This window comes from Doryrhamphus excisus, linkage group LG15 (assembly GCF_037039965.1).
Source record: "Doryrhamphus excisus strain RoL-2023G ecotype Guam linkage group LG15, RoL_Dexc_Guam_v1.1, whole genome shotgun sequence".
NCBI lineage: Eukaryota > Metazoa > Chordata > Actinopteri > Syngnathiformes > Syngnathidae > Doryrhamphus > Doryrhamphus excisus.
The window spans coordinates 9024936-9040501 of NC_136371.1; the positions used below are offsets into that span (position 1 = coordinate 9024936).

The window sequence follows — 15566 nt, forward strand, 5'->3', positions numbered from 1 at the left end:
TCGTTTGAAGTGTGATACATCAGAAGATGTTTGAGACCATGGTCATGGTAAAACATAGTTGACCAGTTACAGTTACAATTTCCTTGAGGAATTAATTATGTCTTTATTTTGGCAGTTGTTGCACTGTGCATTGGATGATTTCTTCTTTTCCTCTGTATTCCCAGGATTTTTGCTATTCAATTATTAAACGTCCTGTCTTTTCTTTGTGTCTTCCCAGCTCCTTTGACAGACAAACCACCCAAAATCATCTCCCCATCCGAGAGCCAGACTAGCATCATTGAGATGGCACCAGGTAAGTGTTAATCCAAAATAAACATATTTATTGAGTTCATTTCTATTCAGTTTTATTCAGTTTCCTATAAAACTGAGTACTATTTCAAATGGTTGTAGCTTGAAAAGTTTACAGATAAATGCATACCCAAAGTTTGTTATGGGAGAAAATTCACTCATCAAATGTTCATATTGTGATGTCGCCAGACTCGTCGCAATACCTAACAAGCTCACCACTTGTCATTGTCTTCCTCATCTCTCGTGCAAACACGGGCATGAGCATGATTTACAGCAGGATATTGAGCACTGCTGCTTTCTACTAAATTACAAGTGTATTTCCTGCAGACAACTCCCCGGCGGCTGTGCGGCCATGTTTTGACCACCTGTACTCTATGCAACATACGTCGTGAATGCCCTGGGATGTCCCTTTTTTTCTTGGACCCAGAACACGATTAAGCTCCAAAATTGTGCTGCTTGTCGTGTGTGTGTGTGTGTGTGTGTGTGTGTGTGTGTGTGTGAGAGAGAGAGAGAGAACCACTGGTCTGGCATATGCCGATAAATGCCTTTCAAAGCCGATCACAAAATGCGATCAGCATGCGGTGGCACAAACCAAACATGTCTGCTGTGTCACGCACGGTTGCCAACACCCGTATTAAGCCGACAAGGGACATACTTTGTCCCATAATGTTGCAAAGAATCACAACAAGTCTGTAAAAATTCAATGGCTTCAGTTTGACAGCTTGCCACCAGCTACGCCAATTGATGTTGGTGTGTTTGATCACTCCCTTATCAAACCTATTGCCATTCGATTTATCTTGCATCTGTGTTTACACGCTTTGCCTGTCTGTCACTGGCTGCGTTACATTGGCGGCATCTGGCTTGCTAGCTAGCTGGAGTTATCTGCGTAGCTTCTGGTCTTGAGACTTTAGAAATAAAATAAACAAAAAGTAAAAACAAAAAAGTAAAGAAAAGTTTTGGAAATCCAAAGAAATATTGCTGAAATAGGTACAGATTCTGGAATATCTAGAAAGCTTTCTGCATGGGTTATTGTGTTTAGCTGCTCTATAGGAGTCCACAACTCAATACAAATGGACAAAATATTTGCATAATAGGTTGGTTGATCCCCTTTAGAACGAATGTTCCTCTTGTCTCATCTCATCTGGTTCTCGTGAGTAAGGCCTTTAATTTTATTATGTTAATTTTGTTTTCTTGAGCAAAAGGATAAATTATTAAACAATTTATTTTCCAAGTATTCATATTACTGGATGATCGGAATTGGCAGCATAAAACCCTGATCAAAGCATCCATAATATCAAGTTTTCAAACATTCATTTTTGAAATACAATAGTCATTCACTCAGCGCCTTTAGAAGCATTAGAGCCGATGCTACCTTTGCAGTCAGGCACCCAGCAAGCTGTGCTTTTGTGTCGGGACTAAAGCACCTCTTCGATGCTTTTTTACTGTGGGAGCTCTTTAATAGCACTCATTTCCAATCAAAGTACATGTATTTTCTCCGTGACATCCTTTGTAGATCATCAAAGTAGCGCATCAAAGAGAGAATGACAGACAGTGACAGTGGAGCAGCATTAAGCGTTGGATTTCGAGCTGTGAGCTCAGAAAACAGAGTTGCCAAACAAACAGCATTGTCTATGCCAGTGGTTCCCAAACCTTTTTTGGAGCTGAAATTATTTTCAGCCCCACCCCGCTACACCCTAGGTAACCCCTGCGAATGAAAACCATAACTCATAACTCCAATAATCACTGCAGTGGAACTCATTAGTTGGCATCATACTTTCAGTTCCAATTATATGTAATGTCTTCGGTCTGACACCAGATGTGATGGGACAATGAATACAAAAATGTACATGCTGGTTCAGACAGTTATATTAAATAGTACATTGAAAAACGTGACGTGTGTACACTGTGCACCTGTCAGCCATTACATACAGCTGACCTTAGTTTATGTGAGCTTTGCCCAAAAGCAACAATCAACATGACATGCAAGTTGAGTGTTCATGCCTGTGGGTCTACCTGTGAAACTCTAGCACCTTTCGTAAGCATGTTTTTTTTTTTCAATTTGTACCAATCCACTGAGGCACATTTCTGTAGATTCCAAACAAATGCCTTCGCTGCCTGCCTGGAATTTAAAGTGCTGCACGCACATAAATGTCCATAGACAGTTCCATGCCCTGCATTCATGGAACTGTACATTTTATGTCCATGGATTGGACTTTTCACTGATTCTGACAGATTCCTTCTAACGTCATCCTAAAGCGTTCTGAGGCACAGGTTGGAGAATCTTTGGGCAGGTCATGAATGTGGAGTTCTCCAAAGCCTCTGGCTACGAGTCGTGATTTTTGTACAATATGTGTAGGTTTTTCTTGGAAACTACAGACCAACCCGGCAAAGATCTATTTTTTTTCCTGCATCTTCAACTGCTTCAAAAACCTATTATTTATGATGAACGTGCCTCTGCCTGTTTAGATGTATCAAATGAGAGGTCTTTTTCTATAAGCACATCATCATCTCTGCTTTTTTTCAATTGCTACAATGCCAGTTGTTTCATTTTGCTCATCAGGTTAGAGATATTTCACATGATACCATTTTCCATTCTTGCCTGCGGCTTTACCTGCTCTGCTTATAATCTTAGCTTTTCATTGAGCACCATCATCTCCGCTCTTAAAAGGCACTCTGTCTTGTTTTCAGCTTTGCATCTGTGGAAGATGCAGGGCTAATGCAGACATTGTTTTTTTCGTTTGTTTGTATTGTACTCTTTCATAAGGAGGTGCAAAACTTCAGATCTTTGTCACTACTGTCACACCTGTATTTGTTGTCTCAGTTAACTTCTGCACCATCTGCCACTACTTCCTCAGTTTTTACCGTTTGTTTAAGATCATTTTGCAAAATCTAGCCCTTTTCATTTGTGTGTTGGATCTCCAAAGCCTTGGGCCCAGGACGTCAACAAGAAATCCACCATGTTTCACAAATAGAGCAGCTCCATTTTGACCAATAACTACCCTGGTCGTTTCTACTCTCCAGTCAGAATGCTCCTGTTTCATCTGTGGGGTTTTTACTAATTCATAATTTATTAATTAGTTTTATTAGTGTTCAGCGTCTATGAAGGCTTATTTGGGCACATGGGGAGCCCATATACAGTCAATGATATTGATCATTTTAATGCCTGGTACAACTAAATGTGCCTTTGTTTGAACAAATAACAACAAATAACAAAAATACCTCACAAGAGTTACATTTTTTGCCATTACAATGCTATATTTATTTATGTAAGAACTTGAGTGACTTTGATTGTAATCAAGAAAACCATGGGAGTTGCTAGCTATTTTTTTATTGTATTTATATGTCATGATATTTGTCCATACAAAAGTACCTTTAGTTGTACCAGGCATTAAAATGTATCAATAAACTGAAGAAACAAAGGTGGTCTAATCATTTTTTCCATGACTGTATGTTCTCCTACTCTCGCGCTCACAGCGGTACCTTCCAGAGCAGGTAGCTTATCAACCAACACAGATGGGATATTGGGATTCTGACCAAAAAGCAGTTGCTATAGGCTGCACCCTTGGGCATTATACATACTCTTCTTAGCCATGAGGGCCCAGTCAAGGGCAATATGCCCACCACAGCCATTGTCCTTTTTGCCGTCTGGATGATTTCAGTGAGTGTCTGATTTTGTCTTTCCAGCAGTCCATTACTCCGGGGACTGCAAGCTGCTGTGGTTTTCTATATTGAAGTATTATGCCATATCATAGACTTCTTTATTACTGAATTTTTGACCATTGTCACTGTAAAGTCTGGGGACCACACACCCTGTGAATGGTGTTAAACCGTTCCCGAGGTTTTCTGGTTAGCTGCTGCACTGAAACGTGTAAGGTGCTCAATTACATGAAGATGCCGTATGCCTGGTTCCAACTCAGGTAGAGCCAGGCTAGCCTACAGCAGGTTTTGGATTTATCATGCTGAATTGTTTGCATATGTCACTGTCAGTTACTATTTGCTGCAAAATAGTGATACATTCTTCCATTATTCCAGAGCTGTGAATGAGATTTTGCAACCGCTGTGCAGAGGCTTGGGCAAACTGGTAATTATGGAGTTTCAAAAGAACTTTGTGTTTCTCGGCTTAATGATCTGATGTCCACACAGCAGTGTCCAGATCTGACGAACTCCAGAGGGGCATGCTGTCATTCAGTTATGTTTTGCTCAGGAATAGTGTGGGATGTCATCTTCAACCACCTCCGCTTTATATGGTCGTTTCTCCTATTTTGGCTAGTAGTTTTACTAGTCTGTTAAATGACACTACGTTTCCATGTCTCAATGTAAAAGGTCTGCAATTTGGACTCTGTGTCTGCTGTAGCTTTGTCATGTGATTATGGCTAAGAGTATTACGTAGTTCTTCAGCCATTTTTTTCCACAAACTGTGTGAGTAGGGACAGTATCGATCGTAGACCCATGTGTAGACATTGAGGCTTCTGGTAATAGTGTGACATTCCACTCATCTACATGTTTGTAATTAATTAATTTCCATTGTTTATTCTGCTTGTGGGGAGATTATTTAGCCTTGATCTCTTACTTTACTTGTCCTGACTTGTTGATTGGTCCCTGATAACGATAGACTTTGTTAACCACTTTGTTCCAAAACAAGTGCGAACAGGCGTTGTACATAACTGCTGTCACCATGCAGTTGTCATGGTCCTATTCTTCTGCAAGAATCTCAAGAATCTCAATGGCTATTACTATGAATCTATCTGTCTATAGATTTATAGATGTTTCTATAGAGGTTTCTTCTTCTTTTCGAGCTCCATAATTCTTGTCCAGACATTACGGCCTATCTTTGTCTGACCTCCGCTGTATTTTGTAACTCGCAGCTATCCTCTGCTGGCACTGTTAATCCAAAATAAACAGGACATTTTCTCCGAGCATTGAATCAATCGCAACTGGACTGTTCAGGCTGTCGTAGAAGACGTTTCGCCTCTCATCCGAGGACGCTTCATCAGTTCATGCTGAATGACTAGATAGGACACTTCTAATACCATGAAATAGCACGCAATGGTGGAAATGCTTTTGATCCTACACCATCTCCTCAAACTGAGGATGTGGATTTTCTTTCCCATCGTGCATTCTGTGCCTGTCTTGTGAGTTTGCGGATTTAACAGCCAATGCGTAGCTTGTTTTTATACTCATCAAGTCATGCTCATCCACCACTGAGGCACCTCATGTTTGATATAATGAGTTTACAATTAATCCCACTGCCTCTTGAGAGGAACCATTGCAAACTCAATTCTGCCTCATGTGACTGTCGTTGATTCTTCTGTAAGGAGCTCATGGGAAAATTGCCTTATTGGGGAAAAACTGAGGCATCGCAAGACAGAAAATGGGTCGAAGTAGGCTTAAAAAAAAGTTACTGGCTTACAGAGGTAAAAGGTAGCATTCAGGGAATGATGGTTTCAAATGTGTGATGGAAAACACTCATGTGCGAGTCCCAAGCAAGTCTCAAGTCATAATTTATTAAAAGGAAGGTTAGTCTAAAAACCTACATTAGCATTCATGTTTGTAAACATTACCTTCCTAGTTAATGTTTGAGCTATTTGACAAGCCAATAGGCATTTTAGTATGAAGACATATAGATTAGGTGGCTTGTTTAATATGTTTGCATTAGCTAACAGCTAGCTAAATGATTCACATAGTTGACCTTTCTTTGTGGGTTTTGTCATGATGGCTGAAGTTGGATGTCATGGTGGTTGTGTGGCTGATTTTGGAGCTGAGACCGATCAAATAAACAGTAGAATATTTACTTGTATAACCTTTTCTTGTCTTTATCAGTGTCAGTGGCGACCATCCCCAGACACAGACTATGTCATTGAGGATACGATGTTTGGCATCTTCTCGGATTGATTTAAGCTACATTTTCAATCTATAAATGTGCGTATTGATTTGTTGGACCCTCTTGCTGACAATATTCTGTAGAATGTCAAAGAAAGCTAGACGCATGCTGTGGATCATGGTTCAGATAAATACCACAAATATAAAAAGGTCAGCAAGTCATGACAATCGCTATCAGCTTTTGGAGTGTTTTTTGTTCTCTCCCCCAACCGGAACTCAAGTCTTCACTTTTGCAATCAGCAGTGTTTTCAGTCTTTAGGAAGGTTTCTCTGATGGCCACATTAATACCACATGTACATATTAGATTCCTGATATATGGTGAAACCTCAGCTTTGTTTGGTGCATGAAAACTGAGATATATCATTGGCAGTAATTTTCATCGAAAACCGTACCAATGTAATGTCGCATAATGTTTGCCACGCTGAGTTTTTCTTCCTCAAAGCATCACAATGCCTTCACAATGGATCTGTCTTGTATTTAATATTAGTATTCTGACATGCAAGTTCAGTCGTGTTCATTAAACTCTGCAATACGTTTTGATTCGACATAACAAAGAAACATTGACAACACTGGCCATATTCACCACATATGCGCTCTCACATCTCTCTAAATGTCACCAGCTGTGTATCGACGGCAAAGGTTTAGAGGCCCCCAGATCAATGTTATATCATCTCTCCCAATCAGGCCTTATTTATTCACCTCAAGTTATTGTACACCTTCAAGTAATGGTATCTGCAAGGGCCTTTCAGACAATGTGGGAGAAAATGAAAGAGCGGTGAGTAGGAAGACAGCAGCAAAGGGGTTTGAAGTTTCACTGAAGATTCACAAAGCGGATGAAGTACACTTTTACATAGAGCAAACTGTACGGTTGAGAGCAAACTGAAACGGTTGATATATATCGAGGGAGCATGTTTGATGCAGTTTTAAGCCGGAAAACGGCCACAAAGTGGCAGAAGTACATTTTATAAAAGCATCTTTGCCTTGTAAAAGAGTTCTACAGCAACCAGGAAGTGAAAAGGCTAGGGGCCATGTTGCTTGAGGGAGCTTACGCATGAAGGGAAATTTTAATGCATGTACACGCGTGCACACACACTCAGTTTCACTTTCATTTTTTTTTCTTATATTTCTTATATTGAGGCAGAGTTTTTGGTATATTAGATGGAGTGTTTTACCTTGGCATGTATCAACTGTCATCTGCATGTTAATACGGTGGAACCTTGGCAAAGGTCATTAATTAGTTCCAGAAGGTCTGATTCTGACCAAAACAGGCCCTACCTGAATACATTTTCCCCATAAGAATTCAGAAAGCCAAAACATATTTTTTATTATTTTACAATTATAGATTTACAGGCAGAAAACAATTTGAAGTGTGTGTGGTACTTATCGACCAAGTGATTTGTGCGCTTCATGTAAGGCTGTCGTATTCCTACGGTACTTACGGCTATCGTGGAGAACCAGAATGTCCAGTGGGAGAAGCCGTCCGGCGCTTTAATGTTGGATACGCTATTCTGCCGCGTGTCCGTGGTAGGAAGAACCACAGTGTTGGCTGGGAGATGCTGCCTGCTGTGGCCGGGCAAAGGGCATTAATATCAGATATGCTCTGCCGGCATGTGTCCATGGCGGTGGGGAGAAGTACATCCCCTGTGGGAGGAGCCACTGCCAATATACGCAATGTTTTTTTAACACTTGCGACACACGACCTTGCGACCTGGGTTCATGCAAGGTTTTTCTTCCTACGGGCTTTGCGTTTCACCTGCGATTTCTCCCATTTTTGCACATATCCAGCACCTTTTGGTGTGATTTGCGATATTTTGCCAAATAAAGAAGTTGCTAAACGAAGCTACCCTGCTGATTTTTAGGTTACAGAAATGTTTGAAATAGTTTTCTATACATTAAAACAGGGGTCTCAAACTCAATTTACTTGGAGGCCACTGGAGCTCGGGTCTGGGTGAGACTGGGCCGCATCAGGTTAAAAAAAAAAAATGTATTGAAAACAAAAAAATTTAAAAAACTTTGCTTTGGTTCCAATTTTCTACAATAAAAGCTCTGATAAAACATTCCACTGTTCTCAAATATCTTACTTTTTATTTTTCTACACGAAATAAGATGAAAAATAAATAAACAAATCAAGAATAAAGAAAATCAATCAATCAGTAATTAATAAATAAATATAATAATAATAATAATAAAACGGCAAATAATAAAAAACTTAGGAAACCACATATAGTTGGTGGGTAGACAAATTATTTTGTTTAGATTAAAATGAACAAAGCATTATTAGAGCCCTGTAGACATGACAAAACACGACTATAGTCACATTTATACTCTTTTTATTTACAACATATTGCGCAACTGCAGGGTCTTGAGACACATGCTAACTCGCAAACTAGAGAGCTCGCGACCTAAACGGTAGCCTTCAAGTTATTTCCTTTAAACTTAAATAGCCAAAAACTTACCACTTCCACACGGATAGGGAGGATAACTATTAACAGTTATTTAACCTTTAACATGAACATTAATCAAACGTAATAATTTTTTCTGGGTACATGATACCATACAGCATCCATATCAAACTTGCGCGCGCCGCACTAACATTAAACTTTCATATCAAGGAGGGGGCCTCAAACTAGTGTCCTGCGGGCCACTGTCTTTGAGACCCCTGCATTAAAAGGTTCATAATAAGTCAATGTTGTTTTTCCATACAAATGCTTACAAAGCCTTTTGCCAGCTAATGTGAGTACAGACCATGGGCACCATTGTTTGTGTGACTTTCTCCAGCTTTGACCAAGATGCCTTGAGCCTGACCTTGAGAGGGCATCAGCCTTGTTTTCGCATTGGTCTCCAGGCCAACCTCAGATTATGCATCTGCATCTGCAGCTGTGTTTGTGTGTGTAAGTGAAAGAGGGATAGTGCGGCCTCTGATGTCTAGCCAGAGTTGGAGCTCCATGGTGGCATCAGGAGGCGGGGAGGCCACTTTACTTGTGGTTTGTGCTTTGCAAACTTGGCACAAAACAAATGCCAAAAACACCATCCATTTCTTATCCTGTTCAGCGTGGCAGAGAGCTGAAGCCACTACACTACAAACTTTGGGGGAAAGGCAGAATACGTCCCGGACTGCTTGTCAGTCACAATGCATGTATAGAGACAGTCAACCGTTTACACTGACATTCACACGGTGACTGGGTGGGAACTGAAGCGGAAATCAAGCAAGTGAACCACTTCTCTATATCCGTGAGGGAAACCATCGCAACGTTGTTGCACGACTACCATTGCTTGCATTATGTTATCATTACTGTCTGATGACAACCTCATAATATACCACTAATGTACTCAGCTTCAATTTTGCTGCCAGTAAAAACATAATTTAATGTTTTTATAGCTGTCACATGTGATTTGGTTTGGGGAGTGCAGATTATGGAAAGTAATGTATTATTTGGGTCACATGTTGGGATTTTGTTTTTGTAATTAAGTGAGGTGTTAAAATGAGCCAAAAGTAGCCTTTCTTCATTTTGGTTCTTAGTCCTGACATATTTTTTAATGCCGTCACTGTCATTGCAAATACAATTAACGCTTTCATCTGAGCTGACCTTATTATTTCAATGTGATTCAATAAAAAAATAAACTGAGTAGAACACAAAGATACATAATTAAACATAATTAAACATTAATTTTCTTTCTTCACAGGCAATATTACTCAGAATCCAGTATTACTAATGGTAGTATTATTAATGGTAATCGGTGAACATGCCGCTTAGTTTTTAGGTTTGTTGCTTCATCTTGAAAATCACAGCAAAATCGAATTATTGAACGCAAGGGGGCATACCGCAAAGGAGGTTTAGTAGGTTAGTGAGGGGTGTTAAGCTAAACTCATAACCTGGTCCTGATCAGGTTCAATGTAAAATCAGCTATGAAAGTGCTGCTCTTTCACTGTGTTACTCATTCAGAGATGCTGTCACCATTTATTAAGAACCCAGTGGGCAAGAATAATTAGAGCAACGTTATTACGGGAGTGGCTACTTTGAGATCACTGATGACATTTTCCATAAAAGATTCTCATCCAAGAGAATATGCTACATTTGCTAACTTTTGGTCAGCTGAGATGCAGCATCCAGCATACTCCCCGTGACCGTAATGTATATTTTAACAAATGAAAGCTGTACATTCAGAATGTTTAAATTAAATACTTATCAACACAGGAAACAATTTTCTCCTTTTCAATGAATTCGTTCGCTCACTATTTCCAAATCAGCCACTTATTTTGTTCTTTGATTTTCTTCAGAAGCCGGTGGTGAAAAATGATGCTGCTGTCACACTTAATTAAAAATGTGTTTATCTTTTTTTGGTGCAGAATAACAATGACTCAATACGCATTCACACAAGTATGTAAATTCTTTGTAGACATACACAGTATTTGGTACACTTTAAGCTTCCCTGCATATACCTTAAAAGTACTAATTCTCTCTATATATAGGGGTGTTACTCCATGTCTACAGGTCTCTAATAATGTAAACATCCCATATTTAGAAGGTGGTAAACAGATTTTCTATGCTCTAACTATTACTATCACGTTCTGGTCTGGAAAGGTAAGTGATTTTCCTAATTTTGAGCTACATGCACACTTTTGACAGTTATTGCAGTCTGAATTCGGAATGCTGCACACATTTCAGAATTTCAATGAAGCAGTCTGCGGCCCGAAATGCAAAGTCTATCTGAACATGACTCTATATCTCTCAAGAGTACTACAGCCCCTGCTAGAGGACAGCACTGAGCATCATTTCTAGCATCTACTTATCACTTTGTCATCTCAATCAGACAGCAGCATTGTCACACAGGAAGTCAGTGTGTTCTAAATGATGTATGCAAGGACATAGCGCTCGTACAGAACAGATAGGGACAGTTTTATAGTCTTTATATCAGCCACAGGGTTGATTTCATTTTACAGTTTAATAGGGATTGTTCAGCCCATTTAATAAGGCTTTTTAAAGTCATTTTTAGTTCAAATTGGACTTTCGGGAATTAAGCAGTATAAAGGAATAGGTACGGTAAAGACCAGCACTTACTGTAAATAGCTTTTATGGTCTGCTGAGTATGCATAGGGCTGTCATGGTGGAATCTTAAGTTTGCAAATATAAAAAATGGCGTGCAAGCTGCATGGAATGATGTGCCTTTACACGCAAATGTGATGGCCTGCCTTGCATCACGATGGCTCTCATTCATTGTTTTTCTCTCCAAGCTAAATTGCTAAATTAAGAATCAAAGCCCCCTACTGTGCCCATGGCCAGGTACAACATATATGCAGATACTGGATCAGAGCAGGACTGGCGACATCCAAAGCATAGCTTCCAGGTGTATACGCTTTGTTCTCCGTTGGGATTATTTTGTAGATCACGATTTTGACTGTCCTACTTCCTGCAGCGAACACCAGGCTGTTTTCCTTCTCTCCAGCAATCCACCTTTTTTCTTCGATACTTTTGTTATTTTCTGCTCTGAGCATTTTGCTCCTCTGTGGTCTATAGATATCACAGCAGTCTTTCCTGCTCACTATCTCTGTTGCAGTTCATTCCAAATGTGTTTGATGAGGTTGACCTTAGGGCAGACATGATCTTTCACATTAAACTGATGAAAGAAAAATACAAATAATTAATATAATTTTATTTTTTTATTATTTGTATATTGAGACTTCAAAAGAGAGATATTATTTTCTCACAGGTCTATTGTTTTCATACAGAAGAAACATTATTATTATTTATTTTTGCACAATTGAAATTTATCAGAGAATTATGATTTTAGGCATAATAAAATATCAGTAACCCCTGAGAAGCCCATCTGAAAGTTTTTCTTTGTTGTGGACAGTTTTTTGTAATATAATAATGTTGTATTCACACAAAGGAGGCATACATGAAATGTATTAAAAGGGAGTAAACTTTGACTACATTTGAGTATGTAATTGCCGGGCCAAGTTTCCTGTTCAAAAGTGGACCCCCTAAATCGTGGGTGTCCAAAATGTTGCCTGGGGCTCATTTCAAGCCTGCGGCTGTTTTTTTTTTTAATTGGCCCACAACACATTCTAAAATTACCAATGACCAACAGGAAAATCAGCAGTAATAACGACATTTTAGTAAACGAAATTGGAAATATTACAGAAAAAATTAAAGTGTTAATATTACAAAACGAAAATAAATAAAGTTGAAACAGTTTGGAAAAAAAACAGTAGAATAGCGTTGAAATATTGAAGAAAAAATGTTTGTTTGTTTTTTTAATACCATATGGACACCCCTGCCTCAGCCAAGACTGAGCATTCATTCATTCATTCATTTTCTACCGCTTATCCTCACGAGGGTCGCGGGGGGGTGCTGGAGCCTATCCTAGCTGTCTTCGGGCGAGAGGCGGCGTACACGCTGGACTAGTCGCCAGCCAATCACAGGACACATATAGACAAACAGCCATTCACACTCACATTCATACCTATGGACAATTTGTAGTCACCAATTAACCTAGCATGTTTTTGGAATGTGGGAGGAAACCGGAGTACCCGGAGAAAACCCACGCATGCACGGGGAGAACATGCAAACTCCACACAGAGATGGCTGAGGGTGGGATTGAACTCGGGTCTCCTTGCTGTGAGGTCTGCGCGCTGGCCGCTCGGTCGGTCGGTAGTGCGGGGTGGGCGTGTGTGGGCCCCGGTCCTCCCTGCTGATTTGAATATGCACACCAACAGAAGTACACACCTCCATATGCGCACCACAACACATGGGTGCTTCTCTACACAATCTACCGTCTTATCCTTGATGTCTTTATGCTATTGGTATGCTATTATTACAGTAATAATGATGTCAAGCAGTGAGACTGTAATTACTGCAACTGTATCGCTGTAATTCTGTTTACTATCACGTTTCATGTCTTCATTGTTACTATTGCCACTGGTAAGTTTGACTGTTTCATTTCAGTGATATCATCTCCATTGTGACCCTTAGCCATTATTGACATTTAACTGATGCATTCCTGTTTGTCACTGTTGTTGTCATGGGAATCGTTGTTGCTGCTGTTTTTGTCTTTCTCTCTACTGTCTCACCCCCACCGCACCCCCCAGTTTCGCTTCTTTTCTGTGTCTCTTCTTGCTCCGGTCTGGCCGCTCCAAATTCGCATAACAAAAACATCAAATAACGCCAAATAAAATGTCGTAGTACAGGGAAGTTTTAGCTTACACCTTTCCTGACAGAGCAAATCAGTTTAGCATGTAAGGGCATTTAGACCAACAATACTATCTGCCCAAAACGCTGGATGGGACACACACACAAAAAAAGGAATACGCTCTGTGAGTCCAGTTGTGTTGTCAATGTATTTTCAAAAGACTCCTCCTTTTGACGAGCCTAGTTGCATGCTAATACGTGGAAATAAGAACTGTTGATGATGCCACCGTTGTGGCATCGACTGTCATCCTTTTCTACAGTAGCTAACACAGCTATGCCACAAGTTTCTGCATTTCTGCAAGTCCTAAATACCTAGAATTAAGATTCAGAAAACGCAACAGGGGCAAGTCCTGATTGATTATTTAAGCAATTTGGATGTGTTCCAAGAATACTGTTCACGCATTCTGCATTCTTATGCACATATTCTGCATTTTTCCACCATATGCATTCAGAGCTTCTCACACTTTGCCTTCTTATGCTCATTTATTCAAGCACAATCCACATATGCAGTTCTTGCATCCTCCCCAGTTCTAATTGTCAGCCATTTGAATATACCATTGAAGACATGTTTGTTCGAAATGAGCTGGCTGTGGTAGACTTCTCGTAATTGCACCTCATACTGTATGTACTGTGTGTTTGTTGGATTGGGCGCAAATGGTGGTGATTGACAGCCAAACAGATGCGCATCAGGAAGCCTCCCTGATTCATGTTGTCACAAGTCACTCAAACTCCTGCAGTGTTGTTGCTATGGTGATTTATCCCCACCCCCACCCCCTCCCCAAAGCAACAGTCAATTGCCCCTGTAGCAGGGTGTCGAACCGGCCATGCAGCAACACAGCAGACCACTTGAGCAATTGTTTCCTCACACAGTGCATGTGCACTCGATGACATACACTTGACCATGCGCAATTCCTCATGGGTTCCTCCATCGGCGGGTCTTTCTGGAGCACAGCTAATCTGACTGTGAGCCATTTGTTTCCCTGTCATGTGGGATTAGGTGAGTGTCATGTTGTCATGCTGTGTGATTATTTATGTATCGTTTGTAGAGATGGATGCGAGTATTCATACTGGGAATGGATCACTTCTTCAGCCCTCGTCTGTGTAAATAAGTCCAATTCACTGGAGGAGTTGCGTGTATTTATTATGGAAAGCAGTTATAAATATAGATTATTTGCAGATGGGGGATGTGTGTTTTAAAATAATAGGAAGAAACAATTTACATTCATGAATATTCACTTGGACTGCAGTTTGTGTTGCACTTTCCTCGTCTGTTATCCCACCTGCACACGCACATTTTATCCACAGAAGAGACAATGTGTTTGTCCCCAAATCTTGGCTGCAATTAATGCCCAGAGTTAATCAATTTCACCATGGAAGCAAACAAAGAACAGCGAGGCTCTTGTGCACCCGAGGTCAAAAAACAACGGCAGTAAGATAAGAGAAACTCTCAGCCTGCAGCTGCTTGGCAACACAGCTTGGGCATTGCTTGGCTTTTGTACAGCTTATATGATATGCTAAATATACACATGGTGTAACTTGTATGAGGAGAACAGACATGGTCATTAAACAATTGCACCTTTTTCTTCCGTGTTCCATTAAATATGAAGTGCATTTCTTTCTTGTGTGCTCTCACAGCATCCTTACCCACTGTCCACACCAATTGACTGTTGAACGTCTGGTTTGAAGATTTTCTAGCAGGATTCACTTTGTATGCACTGCTTAACACTTTGCTGCTTAAAACAATGCCATGAAAAACATAGTATCAATATCAGCCAATAAATATTACTGTGAAACAATACAGAGCCATTCAGAGTTAGCAGTGTAGTATTTCCTACTTTTTACTTGGTGGTCGGCGAAATTATCCAGTTCAGTTCATTCCGCAAGACATTTTTTTATGATTCTAAACAAGAAATCTCTTCATGTTTCAATCTTGTAAGATCTTGTGACAAAAGGTCGAAAACCATACTGCTCTTTCTGAACCCGAGATTCAACTATCCAACAGTCGCTCCTCTCCAGAACCCCTGGATGACTTGCCAGGAAGGCAAAGGAGTGGGATCCCACCATAATTGGAACCCGCTGCACAAACAGCAAGATGCCAATCAATAACAAGTAACAGCTCAAGAGAATATTCCTTCCATGCATGTTATATGTTGCTTCATACTTGCAGCGGTATGCTGGAGGCTATCCCAGCTGACTTTGGGGCTGGAC

General features: G+C 40.2%; 1 protein-coding gene across 2 annotated transcripts in view; it reads left to right on the forward strand.

The window, feature by feature from the left end:
• Positions 1-15566, forward strand: part of LOC131104878 (interleukin-1 receptor accessory protein-like 1) — a 132852-nt gene that overhangs the window by 82885 nt on the left and 34401 nt on the right. For both annotated transcript variants that reach the window (XM_058052521.2, XM_058052523.2), the window contains exon 6: positions 218-292. In XM_058052521.2, coding sequence (XP_057908504.1) covers positions 218-292 — 75 coding nt within the window. The remainder of the gene's footprint in view (positions 1-217; positions 293-15566) is intronic.